Here is a 26,469-nt window from a genome sequence, read left to right on the forward strand (position 1 = left end):
GGATTTTGAAATTTTTGAAATTTTTGCTGTTTCCATGGTAACGGCGGCCATTTTGGAAATTCCAAAGTGGAATATCTTATCTACATATGCCAGTTATCATTACTGTAAATTTTCAAAAAGTTTGGAGCATTTCAAATTTTTTGAAATTTTTGATGTTTCCATGGTAACGATAGATATTTCCAAAATTCCAAAAGCAGACGCCACATTGGCACATTCCATGTTACATATCAATACAGTTTCATTGATCTCTATGTAATATTCTTTAAGAAAATGCAGCTTTTATGTATTTTTCCATAGGCTCAATGTTAAACTTTTGCCCTGTTTCCATGACAATGGTGGCCATTTTGGAACTTCTTAATATTGCATGCACATCTAGGCATATCAGGTAACACTTCCATAAAGTTTCATCTACTTGGGTCTTATAATGAAGGATTTAGAATTTTGAAAATTTTTCACATTTTAGCAGTTTCCATGGAAACGGTCACCATCTTGAACCATTCCATGCTTCGCGCACAACTTCACATGGGGGTCCTCAATATAGTAGAGTTCCATCAACATTGGTCCATTGGATTTCGAGAAATCGCGCGAACAAAATGTGTGGAAGAAAAATAATAATAAGAAAAAAAAGAAACGTAGAATATCAATACGTCACCCCAACTCCGTTGAGGGTGCCATAATAACTAGATTTGTAATTGCTAGCAATAACAGATGGCACCCTCGTCCCCCATTGCCAGGCGAACGGCAGCCATTTTGAATTCCAAAGTCGAACAGGGCATGTACACATGCCAATAAACATTAATGTAAAGTTTCATAAAGTTTGGAGCATTTTGAAATTTTTAAAATATTTGCTGTTTCCATGGTAACAGTGACCTTTTCCAAAATTCCAAAGACAGGTGTCACTTTGGGACATGCAATGTTACGTATCCATAAAGTTTCATTTGGTTTGATCTAATATTCTTTAAGAAAATGCAGCTTTAATGTGTTTTACCATAGGGTCAATGTTAAACTTTCGCCCTGTTTCCATGACAATGACAGCCATTTTGGAACTTCTAAATATTGTCAGCACATCTGGGCATATCAGGTAACACTTCCATAAAGTTTCATCCAGTTAGGTCTTATAATAAAAGATTTAGAATTTTGATTTTGTTTTGCATTTTAGCAGTTTCCATGGCAACGGTAGCCATCTTGAAAATCCCATAATCCGATTGCAAATCTGCACATGCTGGTAAACATTATGGTTTAGTTCCATTACAATTGGTTCATACAATTCCAAGATATAAGCTGGACAAAAAAAGTGGAAGAAAAATAAAAATAAGAAAAAAACGAAACGTAGAATAACAATATGTCACCCCAACTCCGTTGAGGGTGCCACAATAAGAAAACAAGAAACGTAGAATAACAATATGTCACTCCAGCTCCGTTGAGGGTGCCATAATAACAAGAAATGACAAAAGAGTGTTTAACAGGCTGACACCTCAACTACATATTGAAATTTGAATTAGCTCCCTAAATTACCATTAAAAGCATAAATCCCGCGTGTATTATTGCCTTCATAAATTATTGCATTTTTAAATTGTGTTTCTTCAACCTTATATTGACTATATAATTTGTTTTCACGTAAAACAGCTAAAAAACAATCTTTTTTGCAGATGGTTGTATTTTGGGCAACTGTATAGGTTGTTATGATTGGTTGTGTAATTAGCAAGAAGCGTGATTGCAGTAATATGATGATGCCAAAAACTTCCTAAGCACCAAATGAAATATGTTATCTAGTTTTATGGTGATTACCAATTAACAACACATTCGGTTCTCCTCGGCATATCCCTACGGCAAAGTTCCGAACCAGACCAATCTCATTTGAAAGATGTTGACCGAGGCCATTCGTCACTCAAATATTTTTCTGGGTTCGGGCCCGTCTGGACACCACATGGGGTTCAAAATCCTACCTGAACGTATTTTTCATATCAACCACACATTCGGTACTCCTCGGCATATCCCTACGGCAAAGTTCCGAACCAGACCTAGCTCATTTGAAAGGTGTTGACTGAGGCTATTCGTCACTCAAATATTTTTCTGGGATCCGGGCCAGTCTGGACACCACAGGGTTTCAAAGTCCTACCTGAACGTATTTATCATACCAACTACACATTCGGTTCTCCTCGACATATCCCTACGGAAAAGTTCCAAACCAGACCTAGCGCATTTGAAAGGTGTTGACAGAGGCAATTCGTCACTCAAATAATTTCCGGGATCCGTTCCCGTCTGGACACCACAGAGGTTCAAAGTCCTACCTGAACGTATTTTTCATATCAACCACACATTCGGTACTCCTCGGCATATCCCTACGGCAAAGTTCCGAACCAGACCTAGCTCATTTGAAAGGTGTTGACCGAGGCTATTCGTCACGCTGTCAAAGGAGGTGCTATTATATTTAAGTAAGATATTGAGAACGTTTTAGTCTTATACAGTTTTTTTGGTTTTTAAACATATCATTAAAACTTGGCTGCTGGAAAAAAGTGTCTGCTATCTTGATTGGCTGCTAAAAGTGGCTGCTGCCAGCTTGAGTCTAGTTAAGATCTCATTTGAGTAAACAATTCGATAGTTTTCCTCCACAAATAAGAATTAAATTAAAATTAAATGTAACAAAGAGTTGTGTAGGTAAACCTGTCAAGATTTGGTTGTTGGAAATTGTGAGACAGTTCCAAAAGTGAAAAGATATTAAATCGATGGGGTACATCTGTCATTTGTTAGAAACAATATTTTTTTTTAATACATAACTTTATTGCAAAAAGTAAAACCCTGACGGGTTAAAATGCAAACATAATTGACATGTACACAAGAAACATACAAAACATGAAAACAGTTCTAAACAAGTCAAGTTAATATTAATAATATACATAAGTATATAGATAATTGACCAAAGTGGACCTTATTTTCCATGGATTGCTTTATATAGCCCACAACACTAGACAACATATTTTTATTAGGATCTAAAATAGTTTACATTTTGAGTCGAGTTGGTTAAAAGTAGGAAAATGGGTTTTAATTGTATTTATAAGAGGATTTCTAATATTACTGTTGATTTGGCAATGAAGGAAAATGTGTTCCTCATCATCTAAAATATTGCAAACTTTACACACTATGTTCTTTTGGAATTTTCTTATATCGACATACGGTGGATTTGTTGCTAGTGCATAAGGCAATTGGTAAGTATATATTTTCTACTACTGAAACAGAAGTTGGATATAAAAATATATGTATGATTAGTTATCCAGCTTGTATAGTTTAAATTGCATAAAAATGATTTTTAATTTTACAGTTATTGACCACTTTATAATTTAAGTTTGAAATGTTTTGTTTATTGGTAAGTGTATTTGGCACACAGCTTGGCAGCAAACCCCCATTTTGGCAGAAATCGCTGCATTAAAAAACCTTATGATTTTATAAATAGTATCATTCACTATAGATGAAAAATGTAAGGGTTTTAATCCATCACCTGTGTTTCCATGGTGATCCAAATTGTTTTAATCTTATATTCAGTAAACACAATCTGTGGTAGTCATTATATATATATTTATAGTACGGTTTCCATATTCAGCGATATGCCGGTAACCTCATGTTTTCAGATATACCAGTGACAGTTAAATTTCCAGCGATCTGTGGCACATACATACATTGAGATTACTTATATACAATATGTATAAATTTAAATAATATTAAAGGCTGTGGCCAAATACTGCCAATTTGTTGTTGGGTTTTAACAGGCATCTGGGATAATAGAATTTAAGTCTTGTACTTAAATTCAGTAATCACGGTGCACTGTACCATGTATATGTTTTGTTTAGTTATTAGTGAGTTTAGGTAGACCATAATCTCATTGTGGTTACTGAATTTTTGGATCCAATGAGGAAGGCAGAAGACAATTGAACTAAAATGTAAATCCAAAAACCCGCCGTCCCTCCTAGTAAATTGATTATTCTTGTAAATATAACAAGTGCGGACACAGAGTTGTGTTATCTGATTGTCCAATTTTTGTAATGACTTGTGCAGGGGATGAATCTGCAGAGTGCTGGTAGGTGCACATACTATTTAAATATTAAATTATGTTGTGTTGTTTGGTTTGTTAATGTGGACACTGTATTACATCGAAATAGTAAACAGATACTTCAGAAGTTACAATACACTAACAATGAAGAACATCTCTCAGAAAAAAACACTTGAAAATTACCATGACTGATATTGTTCTGGAAATATGTTGCATATTTGATTGTCATGCCCTAAGACTCCTTACACCAAATCTAAATTTAAAGGAGTAAGATAAAATAAATGATATCGAATCTTTGAAATATGAATTTAATGCAAGAAGAAAGCGTCAATACTTGAGAATATCAGTAAACAAATTTGTTACTGATACTGAAAATGCAATGAAAAAATTTAGCATTCTTTGTAAATATAATTAGATTTAGAAACTGCTTTGGTTTATGTTATCTTTTCAGGTGATATTTGAGTTGACATTTCTAGACGTCTACATGTATTTTGCGAAATGGAAAGATGAAAAATTCTGATTGATGTAAAAAGAACTGTCCTCAAAGACTGATTTACAAATGTACTCGGATTTGCAGAATTCGCTGCATCAAAAAACCTTTCGTTTTATAAATAGTATGATTCGCTACAGTGAACAATGCAAGGGTTTTGATCCATCACATGTGTTCCCATGGTGATCCAAATGGTTTTAATCTTATATTCAGTTACCACAATCTGTGGTAGTCATTTATATATATTTGACAGTACGGTTGCCATATTTAGCGATATGCCGGTAACCTCATATTTTCAGATATACCAGTAACAGTTAAATTGACAGCGATCTCTGGCACATACATACATTGAGATTACTTATATACAATATCTATAAATTTAAATAATATTAAAGGCTGTGGCCAAATACTGCCAATTTGTTGTCTGGGATAAACTGTAGTAGTACAAACCATGTTTTCAATTGTTTAGCAAGTAAGAAGGAAATGAAGTCCAACTACCGGTTTTTGTGAATATCTAACATCCCCCCTTTCTGACTTTTAGTACAAAAAATGACCAAGTCCAAATATCTTGCATTTTGAGAATATTTGAAAAAAATCCTGTAGACATGCACACTTTCCTTATGTGTACGAGCAACCTCTACAAAATATTAAAGCTGTAGCTTGAAAAACTGTAGGTGATAGCCGGACAAAACAAGATCTTTTTATGCAGCTAGTACCAAATACCTTTGCATTTTGAGAAGATTTGAAAAAAATCAAAATCCTGTAGACATGCACACCTCTATTACGTGTAAAAACATTGTACAAAATATTAAAGCTGTAGCTCACAAACTACAGGAGATAGGTGGACAAACCATGTATCTATATCCTACAGGGGTAAATCAATATAAATATGTCATTTTTCGCGGGAAGGGGGCATCAAAAACTTCCTTTTGATTGTTGTTCTTCGTCTTAACGTCACAGTTACGTCCTTATAAACATGTTGTTAATCCAGGAGTAGCAAGAACAAAGATTGATGATGACTGAATGACATTCTCAGAATTACACAGAGAACATAAGTATCAGAAGTAGGTTTAATATCATAACATCTGTTGTGTGCTAAAATGGGGTGAGGATATTTTACAAATATTTGACAATTGCTTTCCCATTTTAACGAGATTGCAGAAAAGTTTAAGAGGTTTAAAGAGTTTAAAAGAAACTGAACGCAATTACCACTTATGTCTATTGGGTTTTGTGCCGTTTGGTTGCTGTCTCATAACATGAATGTCAACTTTGATTGTTTTTGTATAAATGATAGGCGTTGGCTCGAGTATGTCAAGCACAGTTTTCAATTAATAATTTTGATCGACTGCAAAATGTAATCTTTTACAATTATGATTATCTAGATCTTTTTATTTATATATATATATATATATATATCCTACATTAAAATATCCCAAGGGTGGACTATGATAAAGAAATATGCATGGTCACCTCTTCTCCCTTGCGACAGTAAAACACATACCGAGGGAGGGAGTTGGGTGTTCATTTTGCTAAGCAGGATGAACGTATAACACTGTGCAGGACAAATTTTCCATTCCAGAATTGGCAAATCTGACTTTGTTGTTTTACAAGATAACAAAAATATTTTTTGGCCTGATAGATAATTAAAAAAAAATAATTTTCCCATATGTCCCAACATGTCACTGTTGTCACTGTTGTCACTACAGCTGATTAAAAGTACATTTCCCATGGGAAATTTAAAAATTCCCATTGGAAAATTTAAAGTTCCCATCGGAACAAGTACTTTAGTAAATAGTTTCTTCCCATGGGAAATTCTAAATTTCTTAAGGGATTTTTTGTTCCCTAGGGAACATTTATTCTTCCCATGGGAACATATATTTTTCCAATGGGAACATTTATTTTTCCTTTATTATTGTTTCGGAATTTGTAAAAGAGCTATGAAATATCGCAATAAACTGACGGTTACTAATAATAACCAGTAGCATTTTATAAAAATTTTCATTTGACAAAAAAAAATATGTAACTACAATAAATTAAAGGTATTTCTATCATACTTTTACATTCAAAAGTCTTTTATTAACATGAAATGATTGATAGAAACACATTGATTGTAATGTATCGTCGTTTATTGATTGGTTACTTTTTAACGTCCAGCGGCTAATTTTACAATTTGAATCTTTTACCTTTGTTTTCCGTTTATAGCATCGTGCATTTCATGTAATACTGTTCGCTGAACTGCCAAGGAACAGAGCCATGCCTGTGTATTTCAGAATTTAATATAATATATCTGTTTTACTTTATATACATGGGAAATCACGAATCGTGTTTAAGGTTGTTTTCTTTTTATTATCTTTGAATTTATGAAACTGACATCATAATTATTATTAATATACTTATTTTTTTTTCATCTACTTAACTCGATATGCGTGTTTTTCGCCACTAGAAAGATGTGAACTGATTTTAAAATTTAAAAACTTACTTATCATTGCTTCATATCTTACTGAATAATCAGAGTTTTATGGAAGTTGCATTTTGAGTGCAACTTTAGATACGAAACCATATTGATATTTTGTAGAAAACCTGCATCTGCAATAATTTAACATAAATCCTGTATTTTCAAAACATTTTAATTCTTCTACAATGTTCTAGGAGAAAAACCAGTCAAAATGAAAAAATTTTCCCGTTGTAAAATTAATGTTCCAATGGGAAGAGAAATTGTTCCCATAGGAAGAAAAATTGTTCCCATGGAAAGAAAAACTGTTCCCATGGGAAGATCAATTGTTCCCATAGGTAAAGTTGAATTCCCATGGGAACAAACTATTTACTAATGTTCCCATGGTAACTTTAAAGTTCCGATGGGAAGTTTAAAATTCCCATGGGAAAAGTACTTTTTCCGATGGGAACTTTAAATTTTCCCATGGGAACTTCTAATATTCCCATGGGAATTTTTAAATTTCCAATGGAAAATGTACTTTTAATCAGCTGTAGTGACAACAGTGACAACAGTGACATGTTGGGACATATGGGGAAACTTATTTTTTTTTTATTATCTTTCACCTGACCAAAAACTATTTTTGATATCTTGTAAAACAACAAAGTCAGATTTGCCAATTCTGGAATGGCAAATTTGTCCTGCACAGTGTTGTATTCTATACACATAGATGTCAAATGCCGTATGTATGAGAGTTGTATGCTTTCAATACGTTATAGATTGCAACAACTTTTCGTGGTGTTCATACGTGGATCTGTCGCAGGGAAATATTTCTGTCCCTATCAAACATATATTTTTTTAGATGGTTGTCCAAATGTCCTGCCCTTCATTCCTGCCAACCCAGCACAACCTACTATGGCTTTATTATTAATATTTGTTAACATTCCAAATAAAGGGGTCTAGAAATATGGTCATGCCTGGATTTTTTCCACCCTTTAGTAATAAACTGGTTTAAGAGGAGCGTCTGTATGACTGTTTGTGATGTATAAATACGCAGTAGTAATATATGGACGTTTAATCCCATGCCTTTTTTAGGGAGAGTGTTACACTCTGCATACACGTTGAAGAACTCTATCAACAAGTCTTTCAGGGGTCCATAGGTTGTCTGTTGACAGACAAAATTTCTGCACCTGTGTATCATGCCTTACTTTTCCCAGCTGTCGTCGAAAGTCCCACACTCCATCCTCGTCGACCAACACTGCACAATATATATATGAATTACTGTTAATTTGTCCGTCTTGAATATGCAAGACATATTTGTCACTAGAAGTTAAGCAAACAACAATCAAACCTGATAACATTCGACTATTGGCATCAGTAAATCGTTTGACTCACTAGAAATAAGGGTCACTGGTTTACTAAATATTTGTTTCATTGACAATCATACCACATCTCTTTATAGACAATAATAATGTATTGACTCGACGATCAACGAAATAAGGATGAGGCTTAGAAACAGGGAATGCGAGGCTCTGCCGAGCTTTTTCCTCGTTTCGGGCCGAATCCGTATATCGTTGATATGTCAACTTGAAGTCAATACACTATTATTGTCTTTATACTGCAATCTAGAAAAAAAAACTCAACTTTTGTTTATTGTGTTATTGTTATATATTTGATTTAAATATACCCCCCCCCCCTTTTAAAAGGGCCTCATATCTGGCGGAGTAATATTATAATACATGTGATCTTTGGAAACCAATCCGATGGTGAACGAATTCGTTTGGATATGGACTAAAATATCAGCAATAAGCATAAAACATAATGATTTATAGGATTTAAACCAAAAATATTAACAAGTGAAATACGTTTTTCCAACAATTGTAAAAGAAAAAAGTTTGAGTCGTTCCACGCTTCGTTCATGTCGTTGTTTACATTGAAAACGAGGTCGTCATAGTGAATAATTAAATATAGTTCCGGCAACTACTATTTAAATATTCATGAGGAAAAGTGATATCGGGTCAGTGACTGTATATGACATAGAAATATATACAGTCAACGCATTTTGACTGCTCAAATAGAACGAGTGCAGTATTAATGTCTATATTAAGTTTACACGCACGGGTAATTTTGACAATTTATGATACAATTAAATATGGAAGCTCGGCGGGAAGCATTTGACAACTGAGGTAAAGTAGGATGTGCACATAAATAAACATTACGCACATGTGCACTGTGTATATCACATTTTTGAACGAAATGAGAATCAGTTTAACATCCTAAGATTATATTCGTTAAAACAAACTACAAACACCAAATTTATTGATTAACATTAATATTATCTTCGTCTAACTTTAATCCGTCTCCTTAGTGCTCTGCCTATATGTGGTCTACGTAACATTCGAGGACCTACTCGATAAGGGCCTCTGTGATTCCTTGGTAAAATCGTGTACGTGCCTAGCATACCAGCAGACATATGTACTCCTAAATGACAATGGACAAACCACGTTCCTGGGTTATCTGCAAACATTTCCACAGTTTCATAGGATCCTGGAACAACACCAACCACATCATCCCGGAAAGATAATGCCGAAGTTTTTATAAAAGTTTGTCCATGAAAATGATTTGAATGTGCACCTTGGGAGGAACCAAATGAGTACGTGTACCATGCTATTGTATCACCTACTACCATGTCTAGGTTCGGTATGTTAGAAAAAATAAATCCATTAATACTAAACTTATTATTAGATTGTTGGAAAGTTGCGTCATCCAGATTCGTTCTATTTGGTGCTCTCATTCGTACATTCTCGTCAAAGTAATGGCTATTAGCTTCATTGAATATAACAAAAGCTAACGCAAATTCTCTATTTGTTTTGTCCATTCTGTTGCCGTAAACATCCAAAACACCTCTTTTACAAATAAGTAGCGGTCCAATCAGACCCGTTGCAATATCCTTATTCGGGTAAACAGGCGAATTATAAGAATATCCAACACAGTTAGGCTCATTTCTGCCAGGACCGGATCTTTCTGGAACTCGCCATCTGTAAATTTTCATATCTCCTGGTTTTACACCATTTCTTAACTCTTTAGACATTTCATTATCCAGTGGTAGATTCTTCAAGTATATAGAATTATCAAAAGACGCCATATTTTTGAAAAATACTTCAATGACGTCTCCAACTGCTGCCTTAATGAAAGGCCCGAGTATTCCGAGATGGTTATCTTTTTCTGTACGCTGTACCTGTCTTGAGAATGATGCATCATAGAACTCCCTGTACACAGTCTTTTTATACTGTGTGCCAATAAACATGTCAGTGTTACGAACATAAAGATTACCCGGTCTAAAATAAAAACATCATATTAAGAAGTGTGTAGCATCACCACCGGATTAAGGTACATGTACCCCCGAAGTGGTGGAAAAAACAAATGTGAAGTCCTGTCAAATTCTTCTTATTTTTATTTTATTCTACGTTTCGTTAAGAAATACAAATTTTGTGATAGTGATTCCTGATAGTGTAGCTACTATTTAGGGCTGATTATGATCCTTAATTGGCTGTCTCTCTCTTCAAATCGTCAGACTAGGATAGGTGGGGGGTACCTGTTCAACGAGTTGTGACGAGTTCAAAACACATTTATCTTTTAAGTATTCATTTGACGTTTTCGTACTACAAAGGTATATCATATTTAAGCTTGAATAACACTGTATTTCGAAATGAACTATTGTTTACACTAAGAAATTCATGTAAATAAAGCGGATAAATTGTACGGCGAATAGTTAGTTGTTTATTGTACGGGGATTGGAAAAGATACTATTAGCTATAATATTATTGTTTCTTTGCTCCGGATGTACGATATCCGGTGGTGATGCTACACAGGGTTAAAGTACAATTGACATTCTTGAAAAATAGTCAAAATAATCGGTGACTGAATAGGCAAACAGAGTTATGAAAGCGGTATTGTTTCCATATATGATTGTTTCTCATTAAATCGTCATTGTGTTATCTAATTAACATTGTTTGATTTGTGTTTTTCCAAATGGATATTTTAACATATGTGACGGGTCTCCTGGGATCTAAGATAGCAATATCTGTAACCGTAACCTATCAGTCATTATATTATATAATATTCTACCCTAATAATTATAGTTTCTGGACATCTTCGCTGTGTCTAAACTACCCCGGCAAAAAATGTTTGGACTCAATAGTATCTAATATCCGGTACGGAGAAATAAGTAAAAAGGCGCATCAAAAATGGTGAATTGAGTGAAACCTTGCCTCGAATTTGTTTAATTTCTCTTTAAATTGTTCACATTGTACGGAAAGAAAGACATTAACACGGAGATTGCAAGACTAGTCACTATGAGCACCTCACTATTTGTATTTCTGTGCATGGAACGAAAGAAATTTGTTTGAGGATTTTGAAATTTTTGAAATTTTTGCTGTTTCCATGGTAACGGCGGCCATTTTGGAAATTCCAAAGTGGAATATCTTATCTACATATGCCAGTTATCATTACTGTAAATTTTCAAAAAGTTTGGAGCATTTCAAATTTTTTGAAATTTTTGATGTTTCCATGGTAACGATAGATATTTCCAAAATTCCAAAAGCAGACGCCACATTGGCACATTCCATGTTACATATCAATACAGTTTCATTGATCTCTATGTAATATTCTTTCAGAAAATGCAGCTTTTATGTATTTTTCCATAGGCTCAATGTTAAACTTTTGCCCTGTTTCCATGACAATGGTGGCCATTTTGGAACTTCTTAATATTGCATGCACATCTAGGCATATCAGGTAACACTTCCATAAAGTTTCATCTACTTGGGTCTTATAATGAAGGATTTAGAATTTTGAAAATTTTTCACATTTTAGCAGTTTCCATGGAAACGGTCACCATCTTGAACCATTCCATGCTTCGCGCACAACTTCACATGGGGGTCCTCAATATAGTAGAGTTCCATCAACATTGGTCCATTGGATTTCGAGAAATCGCGCGAACAAAATGTGTGGAAGAAAAATAATAATAAGAAAAAAAAGAAACGTAGAATATCAATACGTCACCCCAACTCCGTTGAGGGTGCCATAATAACTAGATTTGTAATTGCTAGCAATAACAGATGGCACCCTCGTCCCCCATTGCCAGGCGAACGGCAGCCATTTTGAATTCCAAAGTCGAACAGGGCATGTACACATGCCAATAAACATTAATGTAAAGTTTCATAAAGTTTGGAGCATTTTGAAATTTTTAAAATATTTGCTGTTTCCATGGTAACAGTGACCTTTTCCAAAATTCCAAAGACAGGTGTCACTTTGGGACATGCCATGTTACGTATCCATAAAGTTTCATTTGGTTTGATCTAATATTCTTTAAGAAAATGCAGCTTTAATGTGTTTTACCATAGGGTCAATGTTAAACTTTCGCCCTGTTTCCATGACAATGACAGCCATTTTGGAACTTCTAAATATTGTCAGCACATCTGGGCATATCAGGTAACACTTCCATAAAGTTTCATCCAGTTAGGTCTTATAATAAAAGATTTAGAATTTTGATTTTGTTTTGCATTTTAGCAGTTTCCATGGCAACGGTAGCCATCTTGAAAATCCCATAATCCGATTGCAAATCTGCACATGCTGGTAAACATTATGGTTTAGTTCCATTACAATTGGTTCATACAATTCCAAGATATAAGCTGGACAAAAAAAGTGGAAGAAAAATAAAAATAAGAAAAAAAGAAACGTAGAATAACAATATGTCACCCCAACTCCGTTGAGGGTGCCACAATAAGAAAACAAGAAACGTAGAATAACAATATGTCACTCCAGCTCCGTTGAGGGTGCCATAATAACAAGAAATGACAAAAGAGTGTTTAACAGGCTGACACCTCAACTACATATTGAAATTTGAATTAGCTCCCTAAATTCCCATTAAAAGCATATATCCCGCGTGTATTATTGCCTTCATAAATTATTGCATTTTTAAATTGTGTTTCTTCAACCTTATATTGACTATATAATTTGTTTTCACGTAAAACAGCTAAAAAACAATCTGTTTTGCAGATGGTTGTATTTTGGGCAACTGTATAGGTTGTTATGATTGGTTGTGTAATTAGCAAGAAGCGTGATTGCAGTAATATGATGATGCCAAAAACTTCCTAAGCACCAAATGAAATATGTTATCTAGTTTTATGGTGATTACCAATTAACAACACATTCGGTTCTCCTCGGCATATCCCTACGGCAAAGTTCCGAACCAGACCAATCTCATTTTAAAGGTGTTGACCGAGGCTATTCGTCACTTAAATATTTTTCTGGGTTCCGGGCCCGTGTGGACACCTCAGGGAGTCAAAGTCCTACCTTAACGTATTTTTCATATCAACCACACATTCGGTACTCCTCGGCATATCCCTACGGCAAAGTTCCGAACCAGACCTAGCTCATTTGAAAGATGTTGACCGAGGCCATTCGTCACTCAAATATTTTTCTGGGTTCGGGCCCGTCTGGACACCACATGGGGTTCAAAATCCTACCTGAACGTATTTTTCATATCAACCACACATTCGGTACTCCTCGGCATATCCCTACGGCAAAGTTCCGAACCAGACCTAGCTCATTTGAAAGGTGTTGACTGAGGCTATTCGTCACTCAAATATTTTTCTGGGATCCGGGCCAGTCTGGACACCACAGGGTTTCAAAGTCCTACCTGAACGTATTTATCATACCAACCACACATTCGGTTCTCCTCGGCATATCCCTACGGAAAAGTTCCAAACCAGACCTAGCTCATTTGAAAGGTGTTGACAGAGGCAATTCGTCACTCAAATAATTTCCGGGATCCGTTCCCGTCTGGACACCACAGAGGTTCAAAGTCCTACCTGAACGTATTTTTCATATCAACCACACATTCGGTACTCCTCGGCATATCCCTACGGCAAAGTTCCGAACCAGACCTAGCTCATTTGAAAGGTGTTGACCGAGGCTATTCGTCACGCTGTCAAAGGAGGTGCTATTATATTTAAGTAAGATATTGAGAACGTTTTAGTCTTATACAGTTTTTTGGTTTTTAAACATATCATTAAAACTTGGCTGCTGGAAAAAAGTGTCTGCTATCTTGATTGGCTGCTAAAAGTGGCTGCTGCCAGCTTGAGTCTAGTTAAGATCTCATTTGAGTAAACAATTCGATAGTTTTCCTCCACAAATAAGAATTAAATTAAAATTAAATGTAACAAAGAGTTGTGTAGGTAAACCTGTCAAGATTTGGTTGTTGGAAATTGTGAGACAGTTCCAAAAGTGAAAAGATATTAAATCGATGGGGTACATCTGTCATTTGTTAGAAACAATATTTTTTTTTAATACATAACTTTATTGCAAAAAGTAAAACCCTGACGGGTTAAAATGCAAACATAATTGACATGTACACAAGAAACATACAAAACATGAAAACAGTTCTAAACAAGTCAAGTTAATATTAATAATATACATAAGTATATAGATAATTGACCAAAGTGGACCTTATTTTCCATGGATTGCTTTATATAGCCCACAACACTAGACAACATATTTTTATTAGGATCTAAAATAGTTTACATTTTGAGTCGAGTTGGTTAAAAGTAGGAAAATGGGTTTTAATTGTATTTATAAGAGGATTTCTAATATTACTGTTGATTTGGCAATGAAGGAAAATGTGTTCCTCATCATCTAAAATATTGCAAACTTTACACACTATGTTCTTTTGGAATTTTCTTATATCGACATACGGTGGATTTGTTGCTAGTGCATAAGGCAATTGGTAAGTATATATTTTCTACTACTGAAACAGAAGTTGGATATAAAAATATATGTATGATTAGTTATCCAGCTTGTATAGTTTAAATTGCATAAAAATGATTTTTAATTTTACAGTTATTGACCACTTTATAATTTAAGTTTGAAATGTTTTATTTATTGGTATGTGTATTTGGCACACAGCTTGGCAGCGAACCCCCATTTTGGCAGAAATCGCTGCATTAAAAAACCTTATGATTTTATAAATAGTATCATTCACTATAGATGAAAAATGTAAGGGTTTTAATCCATCACCTGTGTTTCCATGGTGATCCAAATTGTTTTAATCTTATATTCAGTAAACACAATCTGTGGTAGTCATTTATATATATATTTATAGTACGGTTTCCATATTCAGCGATATGCCGGTAACCTCATGTTTTCAGATATACCAGTGACAGTTAAATTTCCAGCGATCTGTGGCACATACATACATTGAGATTACTTATATACAATATGTATAAATTTAAATAATATTAAAGGCTGTGGCCAAATACTGCCAATTTGTTGTTGGGTTTTAACAGGCATCTGGGATAATATAATTTAAGTCTTTTACTTAAATTAAGTTATCACGGTGCACTGCACCATGTATATGTTTTGTTTAGTTATTAGTGAGTTTAGGTAGACCATAATCTCATTGTGATTACTGAATTTTTGGATCAAATGAGGAAGGCAGAAGACAATTGAACTAAAATGTAAATCCAAAAACCCGCCGTCCCTCCCAGTAAATTGATTATTCTTGTATATATAACAAATGCGGACACAGAGTTGTGTTATCTGATTGGCCAATTTTTGTAATGATTTGTACAGGGGATGATTCTGCAGAGTGCTTGTAGGTGCACATGCCATTTAAAATAGTAAACAGATACTTCAGAAGTTACAATACACTAACAATGAAGGACATCTCTCAGAAGAAACACTTGAAAATTACCATGACTGATATTGTTCTTGAAATATGTTGCATATCTAATTGTCATGCCCTAAGACTCCTTACACCAAATCTAAATTTAAAGAAGTAAGATAAAATAAATGATATCGAATCTTTGAAATATGAATTTAATGCAAGAAGAAAGCGTCAATACTTGAGAATATCAGTAAACAAATTTGTTACTGATACTGAAAATGCAATGAAAAAATTTAGCATTCTTTGTAAATATAATTAGATTTAGAAACTGCTTTGGTTTATGTTATATTTTCAGGTGATATTTTAGTTGACATTTCTAGACGTCTACATGTATTTTGCGAAATGGAAAGATGAAAAATTCTGATTGATGTAAAAAGAACTGTCCTCAAAGACTGATTTACAAATGTACTCGGATTTGCAGAATTCGCTGCATCAAAAAACCTTTCGTTTTATAAATAGGATGATTCGCTACAGTGAACAATGCAAGGGTTTTGATCCATCACATGTGTTCCCATGGTGATCCAAATGGTTTTAATCTTATATTCAGTTACCACAATCTGTGGTAGTCATTTATATATATTTGACAGTACGGTTGCCATATTTAGCGATATGCCGGTAACCTCATATTTTCAGATATACCAGTAACAGTTAAATTGACAGCGATCTCTGGCACATACATACATTGAGATTACTTATATACAATATCTATAAATTTAAATAATATTGAAGGCTGTGGCCAAATACTGCCAATTTGTTGTCTGGGATAAACTGTAGTAGTACAAACCATGTTTTCAATTGTTTAGCAAGTAAGAAGGAAATGAAGTCCAACTACCGGTTTTTGTGAATATCTAACATCCCCCCTTTCTGACTTTTAGTACAAAAAATGACCAAGTCCAAATATCTTGCATTTTGAGAATATTTGAAAAAAATCCTGTAGACATGCACACTTTCCTTATGTGTACGAGCAACCTACAAAATATTAAAGCTGTAGCTTGAAAAACTGTAGGTGATAGCCGGACAAAACAAGATCTTTTTATGCAGCTAGTACCAAATACCTTTGCATTTTGAGAAGATTTGAAAAAAATCAAAATCCTGTAGACATGCACACCTCTATTATGTGTAAAAACATTGTACAAAATATTAAAGCTGTAGCTCACAAACTACAGGAGATAGGTGGACAAACCATGTATCTATATCCTACAGGGGTAAATCAATATAAATATGTCATTTTTCGCGGGAAGGGGGCATCAAAAACTTCCTTTTGATTGTTGTTCTTCGTCTTAACGTCACAGTTACGTCCTTATAAACATGTTGTTAATCCAGGAGTAGCAAGAACAAAGATTGATGATGACTGAATGACATTCTCAGAATTACACAGAGAACATACGTATCAGAAGTAGGTTTAATATCATAACATCTGTTGTGTGCCAAAATGGGGTGAGGATATTTTACAAATATTTGACAATTGCTATCCCATTTTAACGAGATTGCAGAAAAGTTTAAGAGGTTTAAAGAGTTTAAAAGAAACTGAACGCAATTACCACTTATGTCTATTGGGTTTTGTGCCGTTTGGTTGCTGTCTCATAACATGAATGTCAACTTTGATTGTTTTTGTATAAATGATAGGCGTTGGCTCGAGTATGTCAAGCACAGTTTTCAATTAATAATTTTGATCGACTGCAAAATGTAATCTTTTACAATTATGATTATCTAGATCGTTTTATTTTTATATATATATATATATATCCTACATTAAAATATCCCTTGGGTTGACTATGATAAAGAAATATGCATGGTCACCTCTTCTCCCTTGCGACAGTAAAACACATACCGAGGGAGGGAGTTGAGTGTTCATTTTGCTAAGCAGGATGAACGTATAACACTGTGCAGGACAAATTTTCCATTCCAGAATTGGCAAATCTGACTTTGTTGTTTTACAAGATAACAAAAATATTTTTTGGCCTGATAGATAATTAAAACAAAAATAATTTTCCCATATGTCCCAACATGTCACTGTTGTCACTGTTGTCACTACAGCTGATTAAAAGTACATTTCCCATGGGAAATTTAAAAATTCACATGGGAAAATTTAAAGTTCCCATCGGAACAAGTACTTTAGTAAATAGTTTCTTCCCATGGGAAATTCTAAATTTCTTAAGGGATTTTTTTTCCCAAGGGAACATTTATTCTTCCCATGGAAAGACTTTTGAATATAAAAGTATGATAGATTTCAAAAAGCTATGAAATATCGCAATAAATTGACGGTTACTAATAATAACCAGTAGCATTTTATAAAAATGTTCATTGACAAAAAAAAATATGTAACTACAATAAATTAAAGGTATTTCTATCATACTTTTATATTCAAAAGTCTTTTATTAACATGAAATGATTGATAGAAACACATTGATTGTAATGTATCGTCGTTTATTGATTGGTTACTATTTAACGTCCAGCGGCTAATTTTACAATTTGAATCTTTCACCTTTGTTTTCCGTTAATAGCATCGTGCATTTCATGTAATACTGTTCGCTAACTGCCAAGGAACAGAGCCATGCCTGTGTATCTCAGAATTTAATTTAATATATCTGTTTTACTTTATATACATGGGAAATCACGAATCGTGTTTAAGGTTGTTTTCTTTTTATTATCCTTGAATTTATGAAACTGACATCATAATTATTATTAATATACTTATTTTTTTTTTCATCTACCTAACTCGATATGCGTGTTTTTCGCCACTAGAAAGATGTGCACTGATTTTAAAATTTAAAAACTTACTTATCATTGCTTCATATCTTACTGAATAATCAGAGTTTTATGGAAGTTGCATTTTGAGTGCAACTTTAGATACGAAACCATATTGATATTTTGTAGAAAACCTGCATCTGCAATAATTTAACATAAATCCTGTATTTTCAAAACATTTTAATTCTTCTACAATGTTCTAGGAGAAAAACCAGTCAAAATGAAAAAATGTTCCCGTTGTAAAATAAATGTTCCAATGGGAAGAGAAATTGTTCCCATAGGAAGAAAAATTGTTCCCATGGTAAGAAAAACTGTTCCCATGGGAAGATCAATTGCTCCCATTGGTAAAGTTGAATTCCCATGGGAACAAATTATTTACTAATGTAAAAGTACTTTTTCCGATAGGAACTTTAAATTTTCCCATGGGAACTTCTAATATTCCCATGGGAATTTTTTTATTTCCAATGGGAAATGTACTTTTAATCAGCTGTAGTGACAACAGTGACAACAGTGACATGTTGGGACATATGGGGAAATTTATTTTTTTTATTATCTTTCACCTGACCAAAAAATATTTTTGATATCTTGTAAAACAACAAAGTCAGATTTGCCAATTCTGGAATGGCAAATTTGTCCTGCACAGTGTTGTATTCTATACACATTGATGTCAAATGCCGTATGTATGAGAGTTTTATGCTTTCAATACGTTATAGATTGCAACAACTTTTCGTGGTGTTCATACGTGGATCTGTCGCAGGGAAATATTTCTGTCCCTATCAAACATATATTTTTTTAGATGGTTGTCCAAATGTCCTGCCCTTCATTCCTGCCAACCCAGCACAACCTACTATGGCTTTATTATTAATATTTGTTAACATTCCAAATAAAGGGGTCTAGAAATATGGTCATGCCTGGATTTTTTCCACCCTTTAGTAATAAACTGGTTTAAGAGGAGCGTCTGTATGACTGTTTGTGATGTATAAATACGCAGTAGTAATATATGGACGTTTAATCCCATGCCTTTTTTAGGGAGAGTGTTACACTCTGCATACACGTTGAAGAACTCTATCAACAAGTCTTTCAAGGGTCCATAGGTTGTCTGTTGACAGACAAAATTTCTGCACATGTGTATCATGCCTTACTTTTCCCAGCTGTCGTCGAAAGTCCCACACTCCATCCTCGTCGACCAACACTGCACAATATATATATGAATTACTGTTAATTTGTCCGTCTTGAATATGCAAGACATATTTGTCACTAGAAGTTAAGCAAACAACAATCAAACCTGATAACATTCGACTATTGGCATCAGTAAATCGTTTGACTCACTAGAAATAAGGGTCACTGGTTTACTAGATATTTGTTTCATTGACAATCATACCACATCTCTTTATAGACAATAATAATGACTCGACGATCAACGAAATAAGGATGAGGCTTAGAAACAGGGAATGCGAGGCTCTGCCGAGCTTTTTCCTCGTTTCGGGCCGAATCCGTATATCGTTGATATGTCAAATACATGTGATCTTTGGAAACCAATCCGATGGTGAACGAATTCGTTTGGATATGGACTAAAATATCAGCAATAAGCATAAAACATAATGATTTATAGAATTTAAACAAAAAATATTAACAAGTGAAATACGTTTTTCCAACAATTGTAAAAGAAATAAGTTTGAGTCGTTCCACGCTTCGTTCATGTCGTTGTTTACATTGGAAACGAGGTCGTCATAGTGAATAATTAAATATAGTTCCGGCAACTACTATTTAAATATTCATGAGGAAAAGTGATATCGGGTCAGTGACTGTATATGACATAGAAATATATACAGTCAACGCATTTTGACTGCTCAAATAGAACGAGTGCAGTATTAATGTCTATATTAAGTTTACACGCACGGGTAATTTTGACAATTTATGATACAATTAAATATGGAAGCTCGGCGGGAAGCATTTGACAACTGAGGTAAAGTAGGATGTGCACATAAATAAACATTACGCACATGTGCACTGTGTATATCACATTTTTTAACGAAATGAGAATCAGTTTAACATCCTAAGATTATATTCGTTAAAACAAACTACAAACACCAAATTTATTGATTAACATTAATATTATCTTCGTCTAATTTTAATCCGTCTCCTTAGTGCTCTGCCTATATGTGGTCTACGTAACATTCGAGGACCTACTCGATAAGGGCTTCTGTGATTCCTTGGTAAAATCGTGTACGTGCCTAGCATACCAGCAGACATATGTACTCCTAAATGACAATGGACAAACCACGTTCCTGGGTTATCTGCAAACATTTCCACAGTTTCATAGGATCCTGGAACAACACCAACCACATCATCCCGGAAAGATAATGCCGAAGTTTTTATAAAAGTTTGTCCATGAAAATGATTTGAATGTGCACCTTGGGAGGAACCAAATGAGTACGTGTACCATGCTATTGTATCACCTACTACCATTTCTAGGTTCGGTATGTTAGAAAAAATAAATCCATTAATACTAAACTTATTATTAGATTGTTGGAAAATTGAGTCATCCAGATTCGTTCTGTTTGGTGCTCTCATTCGTACATTCTCGTCAAAGTAATGGCTATTAGCTTCATTGAATATAACAAAAGCTAACGCAAATTCTCTATTTGTTTTGTCCATTCTGTTGCCGTAAACATCCAAAACACCTCTTTTACAAATAAGTAGCGGTCCAATCAGACCCGTTGCAATATCTTTATTAGGGTAAACAGGCGAATTATATGTATATCCAACACAGTTAGGCTCATTTTTGCCAGGACCGGATCTTTCTGGAACTCGCCATCTGTAAATTTTCATATCTCCTGGTTTTACACCATTTCTTAACTCTTTAGACATTTCATTATCCAGTGGTAGATTCTTTAAATATATAGAATTATCAAAAGACGCCATATTTTTGAAAAATACTTCAATGACGTCTCCAACTGCTGCCTTAATGAAAGGCCCGAGTATTCCGAGATGGTTATCTTTTTCTGTACGCTGTACCTGTCTTGAGAATGATGCATCATAGAACTCCCTGTACACAGTCTTTTTATACTGTGTGCCAATAAACATGTCAGTGTTACGAACATAAAGATTACCCGGTCTAAAATAAAAACATCATGTTAAACAGTGTGTAGCATCACCACCGGATCAAGTTACCCCCGAAGTGGTGGAAAAAACAAATGTGAAGTCCGGTCAAATTCTTCTTATTTTCATTATATTCTACGTTTTGTTAACAAATACAAATTTTGTGATAGTGATTCTTGATAGTGTAGCTACTATTTAGGGCTGGTTATGATCCTTAATTGGCTGTCTCTCTCTTCAAATCGTCAGACTAGGATAGGTGGGGGTACCTGTTCAACGAGTTGTGACGAGTTCAAAACACATTTATCTTTTAAGTATTCATTTGACGTTTTCGTACAACAAAGGTATATCATATTTAAGCTTGAAAAACACTGTATTTCGAAATAAACTATTGTTTATACTAAGAAATTCATGTAAATAAAGCGGATAAATTGTACGGCGAATAGTTGTTAGTTGTTTATTGTATGGGGATTGGAAAAGATACTATTAGCTATAATAGTATTGTTTCTTTGCTCCTGATGTACCGATATCCGGTGGTGATGCTACACAGGGTTAAAGTACAATTGACATTCTTGAAAAATAGTCAAAATCACAAATAATCGGTGACTGAATAGGCAAACAGAGTTATGAACGCGGTATTGTTTCCATATATGATTGTTTCTCATTAAATCGTCATTGTGTTATCTAATTAACATTGTTTGATTTGTGTTTTTCCAAATAGATTGTTATTTTTAACATATGTGACGGGTCTCCTGGGATCTAAGATAGCAATATCTGTAACCGTAACATATCAGTCATTATATTATATAATATTCTACTCTAATAATTATAGTTTCTGGACATCTTCACTGTGTCTAAACTACCCCGGCAAAAAATGATTGGACTCAATAGTATCTAATATCCGGTACGGAGAAATAAGTAAAAAGGCGCATCAAAAATGGTGAATTGAGTGAACCTTGCCTCGAATTAGTTTAATTTCTCTTTAAATTGTTCACATTGTACGGAAAGAAAGACATTAACACGGAGATTGTAAGACTAGTCACTATGAGCACCTCACTATTTGTATTTCTGTGCATGGAACGAAAGAAATGGGTCATGTCAAAATGAAAGGACCCGGTTTTGTCAATGTATACAACCCGGTTTCGTCTTAAAATTTCACAAAGCAGACCCGGTTTTGTCATAGAAAATAATGCATAATCGCATGACGTATATTAAAATCTGGCGTACAACTGGAGTTTGAGGGCTCGTTGAAAAAAGATTTCTTTCAGAGGATAACTTATTATTTATTTGAATCCGTAAACACTTGAATTCTTGCTTTATTGGAACAAAAATAATTTTGATCTTGCTTTGTATAAAAACAAATACTTTAACGGGGAAATACAAAGAAATGAAGGTTTTGTAACGAGATTTGTTTATTTTTATATCAATTATGTAAGTGTTCAAAATTGGACAGTGCCTTGAAAAATGAAGGACGGACATTTGATATGTGATTTTCAGGGACAACAAGATGATTTTCTTAATAAATATTTCACTCTACCTACTTTAATGCACATGTATAGGTTTCTCAATCCATTTATCAGTTTCAATAGACCGATGATATCGTCCTACTTACGTATTTGGATCTCTTAGATCCCCCATTGTCACAATGTTTAATTTTCTCGGTGCATAATCCCAGATGACATCTACAGCTGCTATATAAATCCTGCGAATTACAGTCTTCTCAAAGACAGGACCAGACACGAACAGAGGGCGATTACATGTGTCTACATTATATCTAGTTACCATGCCGTCTGTCTGAGATTCTAACTGACCAGCATGGAGAAGCCAATTTCCTATAAATACAAAGAAACGGAAAATTCAAAAATTAATTTAAAACTTATTAAAGCCATAATACCAGACTTATAATTTGGTATGCAGGACTAACAATTATCATAGCCACTCAATTCAAAACAGTTGGAAGACAAAATGACTTAAGTCGTTGTAAGCGCAAATCATAGTCTCCTGCCTGCAGAAGAGAGGCGAAAGATACCAAAGGGACATTCAAACTCATAAGTCGAAAATAAACTGACAACGCCATGGCTAAAAAAGAAAAAGACCAACAGACAAACAACAGTACACAAACACAACATAGAAAACTAAAGACTGAGCAACACGAACCCCACCAAAAACTGGGGGTGATCTCGGCTGCTCCGGAAGGGTAAGCAGATCCTGCTCCACATGTGGCACCCGTCGTGTTGCTCATGTTAGTACAAACCCGGTAATAAGTCTAATTCTTATGTGCAAAATTCTTATGGCATGATTCCATTATTTGTCTCGGTAATATGGAAACGCAAATATGTTTTACTTATTTAAATGTGGGTAGAGATTCAACAAAATGTTTCACGATGAAAAGAAAAAAAAATCATGCATAGTCCGTAAGTCGTCAAATCTAGCGTCAAGAAATTCGTGCGATGTCAATAATGCGGTATGTTCAATTGTCTCAGGTAAGTCACGTATTGAATTTTTGTAATCAGAATTAAAGTATGGTACACATTAATAATAATAATAATAATAATAATAATAATAATTTGATAAAAAAAAATCAACAAAATGTGTGTTGCGTTTTTAAAGTCCGTGAGCATATAATAACTATTCAATGGAAAATAACTGTGTAGATAGGGATAACAGAATGTCAGAAATCGATAAGTTAAAATTGATTGAAAAGTGAAACAATATAAGAATAGAACAAACAAATTCTATTAAAAACCAATGTGTCAACAAAGGTAACGTTTTACAATTGTTTACTAAAACTATCATATAATATACTTAATAGGAAACACGGTTAAATTATCCAATGAAAAACAGTCATTTGGAAAACAAATGCAAGTGATTTAGAATAATTCAATTGCTCAATCTTTAATTTTCTATGTAGCGTTTTGTTGGCTGTTATTTGTCTTTTTGCAGTTTTTTTACCATGGGTTTGTCTGACAGTTTTCAGCTAATGGTTTGTGATGCCCTTTAAGTAATGGCAGTGTAGTTAAAAAAAAAGAAAAATAAAATTACCTGGGTTATCTGGAGTCATATAAGCAGTCTGACTAGTTCCAGGGAAAACAGTCACATGATCGACCATTCGGCCATCATATTGGACATTGTTTCCTTCAAACACTGGATTCTGGTAATCAAATCTTTCACCAAAGCCAAGAACATGCCAAGATACTCTGTCTCCAATACACATGTCAAAACCGCCAATGTTCCCGAAAACTCGACCGTTTATTGCTGTGATAAAATATAATGCATGCAAAGAGTGTAAAGCATTATTAGAGAGACATACAAACGTACAATGTTAAATGTAAAGATATTTGATGATTAAGCTAACGTCACAGTACCCAAATTGCACCGAGTACCCAAATTGCACCTATTTAGCAAAAATAGCAGCGAAAATCTTACAAGTTTTCTTAGGGACTAAGCAATTTGTATTTTTTATCATTTGACATTATGCGGGTCTTTCAAATAGGTAGATATATTTAAATATTCACAAAAAGTTCACAGTATATATCAACAGATAAAGTGTTTACTAGAAAAAGTAAAATGTACGAAAACGTCGCCATGCGACGTACACAAAAAGTCATCTTTTAAAATTGAGCAAATACAATATGTTGCAGGCATCCATTTCTTAAAAAATGAATAGTAAGCATGGACTATTGTCAAATTGTTCTAAATGTTTGAAGAAATAAAACAAAACATCAGTCATTTGATTTTTACGGATGTGAATTTAAGCATGGATGCAATTTGGGTACTCCTCATTACAGAATCATGGATCGTTTGGAGGTCGGTTCAAACCAATTTTTCTATGCTTCATTATGGATTCAAAATTGAATTGGTGGGACTTTATAGTAAATAAGGATACATCTACATTAACAAAATAAATATAAGATGGACACTTTTGTCTGGTTCATAAAAAAGCGTAGGTGAAAAAACTGCCAAGATAGGTGCAATTTGGGTGCCCTCACGTTAGATGGATACCGAGTAGTGACGATGTTTTGAATTTAGGAACAAAAAATGTTTAGACAGTAACATGTGATTGAAGAAGTATGAAGTAACAAAATCGATCCCATTATAGCGGATGTTTTTAAGATGTGACGTCCTCATGGACGCTGTGTCATTGCCGTTTTCCTATGACTTCGTATGTCGTATGTCGTAGTAAGACGCGTAGTATGCTTGGTGGAACTAGATCGTCATTTGCTGATAACGTTTATGACACATTAATGACATCAGATATTTGATGAAACGGCATACTGTTATTAAGTCATCACAAATGATTAGTTGTCTCATTGGCACTCATACCACATCTTCTTATATCTAGATACCACAATCAATGAAATAATGATCTATTTCTTCTGTCCTGCTCTACCATTCTGCATTGCAAACTTGAAGGCTAGTATACATTAAATCAAAGTGGTGTCATGCATCATAGTTATATGTTTATAATCTAGATACCAACCTCTTAAAGCGTTTACATCTCTAAACATATCGTTTTCTTGGTCAACTATTTTTCACACGATGTTTATAATCGGGATACATACCTCTGAAAGCGTTTACATCTCTAAACATATTGTTTTCTTGGTCAACCATTTTACAAACGACGTTTATAATTGAGATACATACCTCTTAAAGCGTTCACATCTCTTAACATATTGCTGTCTTGGTCAATGGTTTTACCATTCAGCATGGCCAAGGATATACTTTGATTAAAGTACCAGCTATCTTGTTCAAACCAGTTCATCAACATTAGGAAAAGTTCTTTGTTTACACCATGCTTTGAATCAAATGAAAATTAAATTGACAAATCATATTCATTTGATCTGGGGCGGTTTGATGTATAAACAATATAATCGTCAAACATCATTACCATTAAACAAAGGGCTTTCTACTTCTTGATGTATTGTATAGAC

At 34.2% G+C, this 26,469-nt stretch overlaps 1 protein-coding gene across 2 annotated transcripts; it reads right to left on the minus strand.

Moving 5' to 3' along the window:
* Positions 1-9,268: 9,268 nt before the first annotated feature.
* LOC127733909 (hephaestin-like) lies at positions 9,269-26,317 on the minus strand. Of its 2 annotated transcripts, none has more exons than XM_052243363.1 (4): positions 26,183-26,317; positions 24,581-24,793; positions 23,151-23,370; positions 9,269-10,304 (listed from the first exon to the last, which is right to left on the minus strand). In XM_052243363.1, exons 1-4 carry the CDS (start codon positions 26,304-26,306, stop codon positions 9,302-9,304), a joined length of 1,560 nt encoding a protein of 519 aa, XP_052099323.1. In that variant the 5' UTR covers positions 26,307-26,317; the 3' UTR covers positions 9,269-9,301. The 2 variants fall into 2 exon arrangements, with proteins under 2 accessions (XP_052099323.1, XP_052099324.1); XM_052243364.1 differs by lacking the exon at positions 26,183-26,317 and adding an exon at positions 26,019-26,042.
* Positions 26,318-26,469: the final 152 nt, after the last annotated feature.

This window comes from Mytilus californianus, unplaced genomic scaffold, assembly GCF_021869535.1.
Source record: "Mytilus californianus isolate M0D057914Y unplaced genomic scaffold, xbMytCali1.0.p SCAF_3, whole genome shotgun sequence".
Taxonomy (NCBI): Eukaryota; Metazoa; Mollusca; class Bivalvia; order Mytilida; family Mytilidae; genus Mytilus; species Mytilus californianus.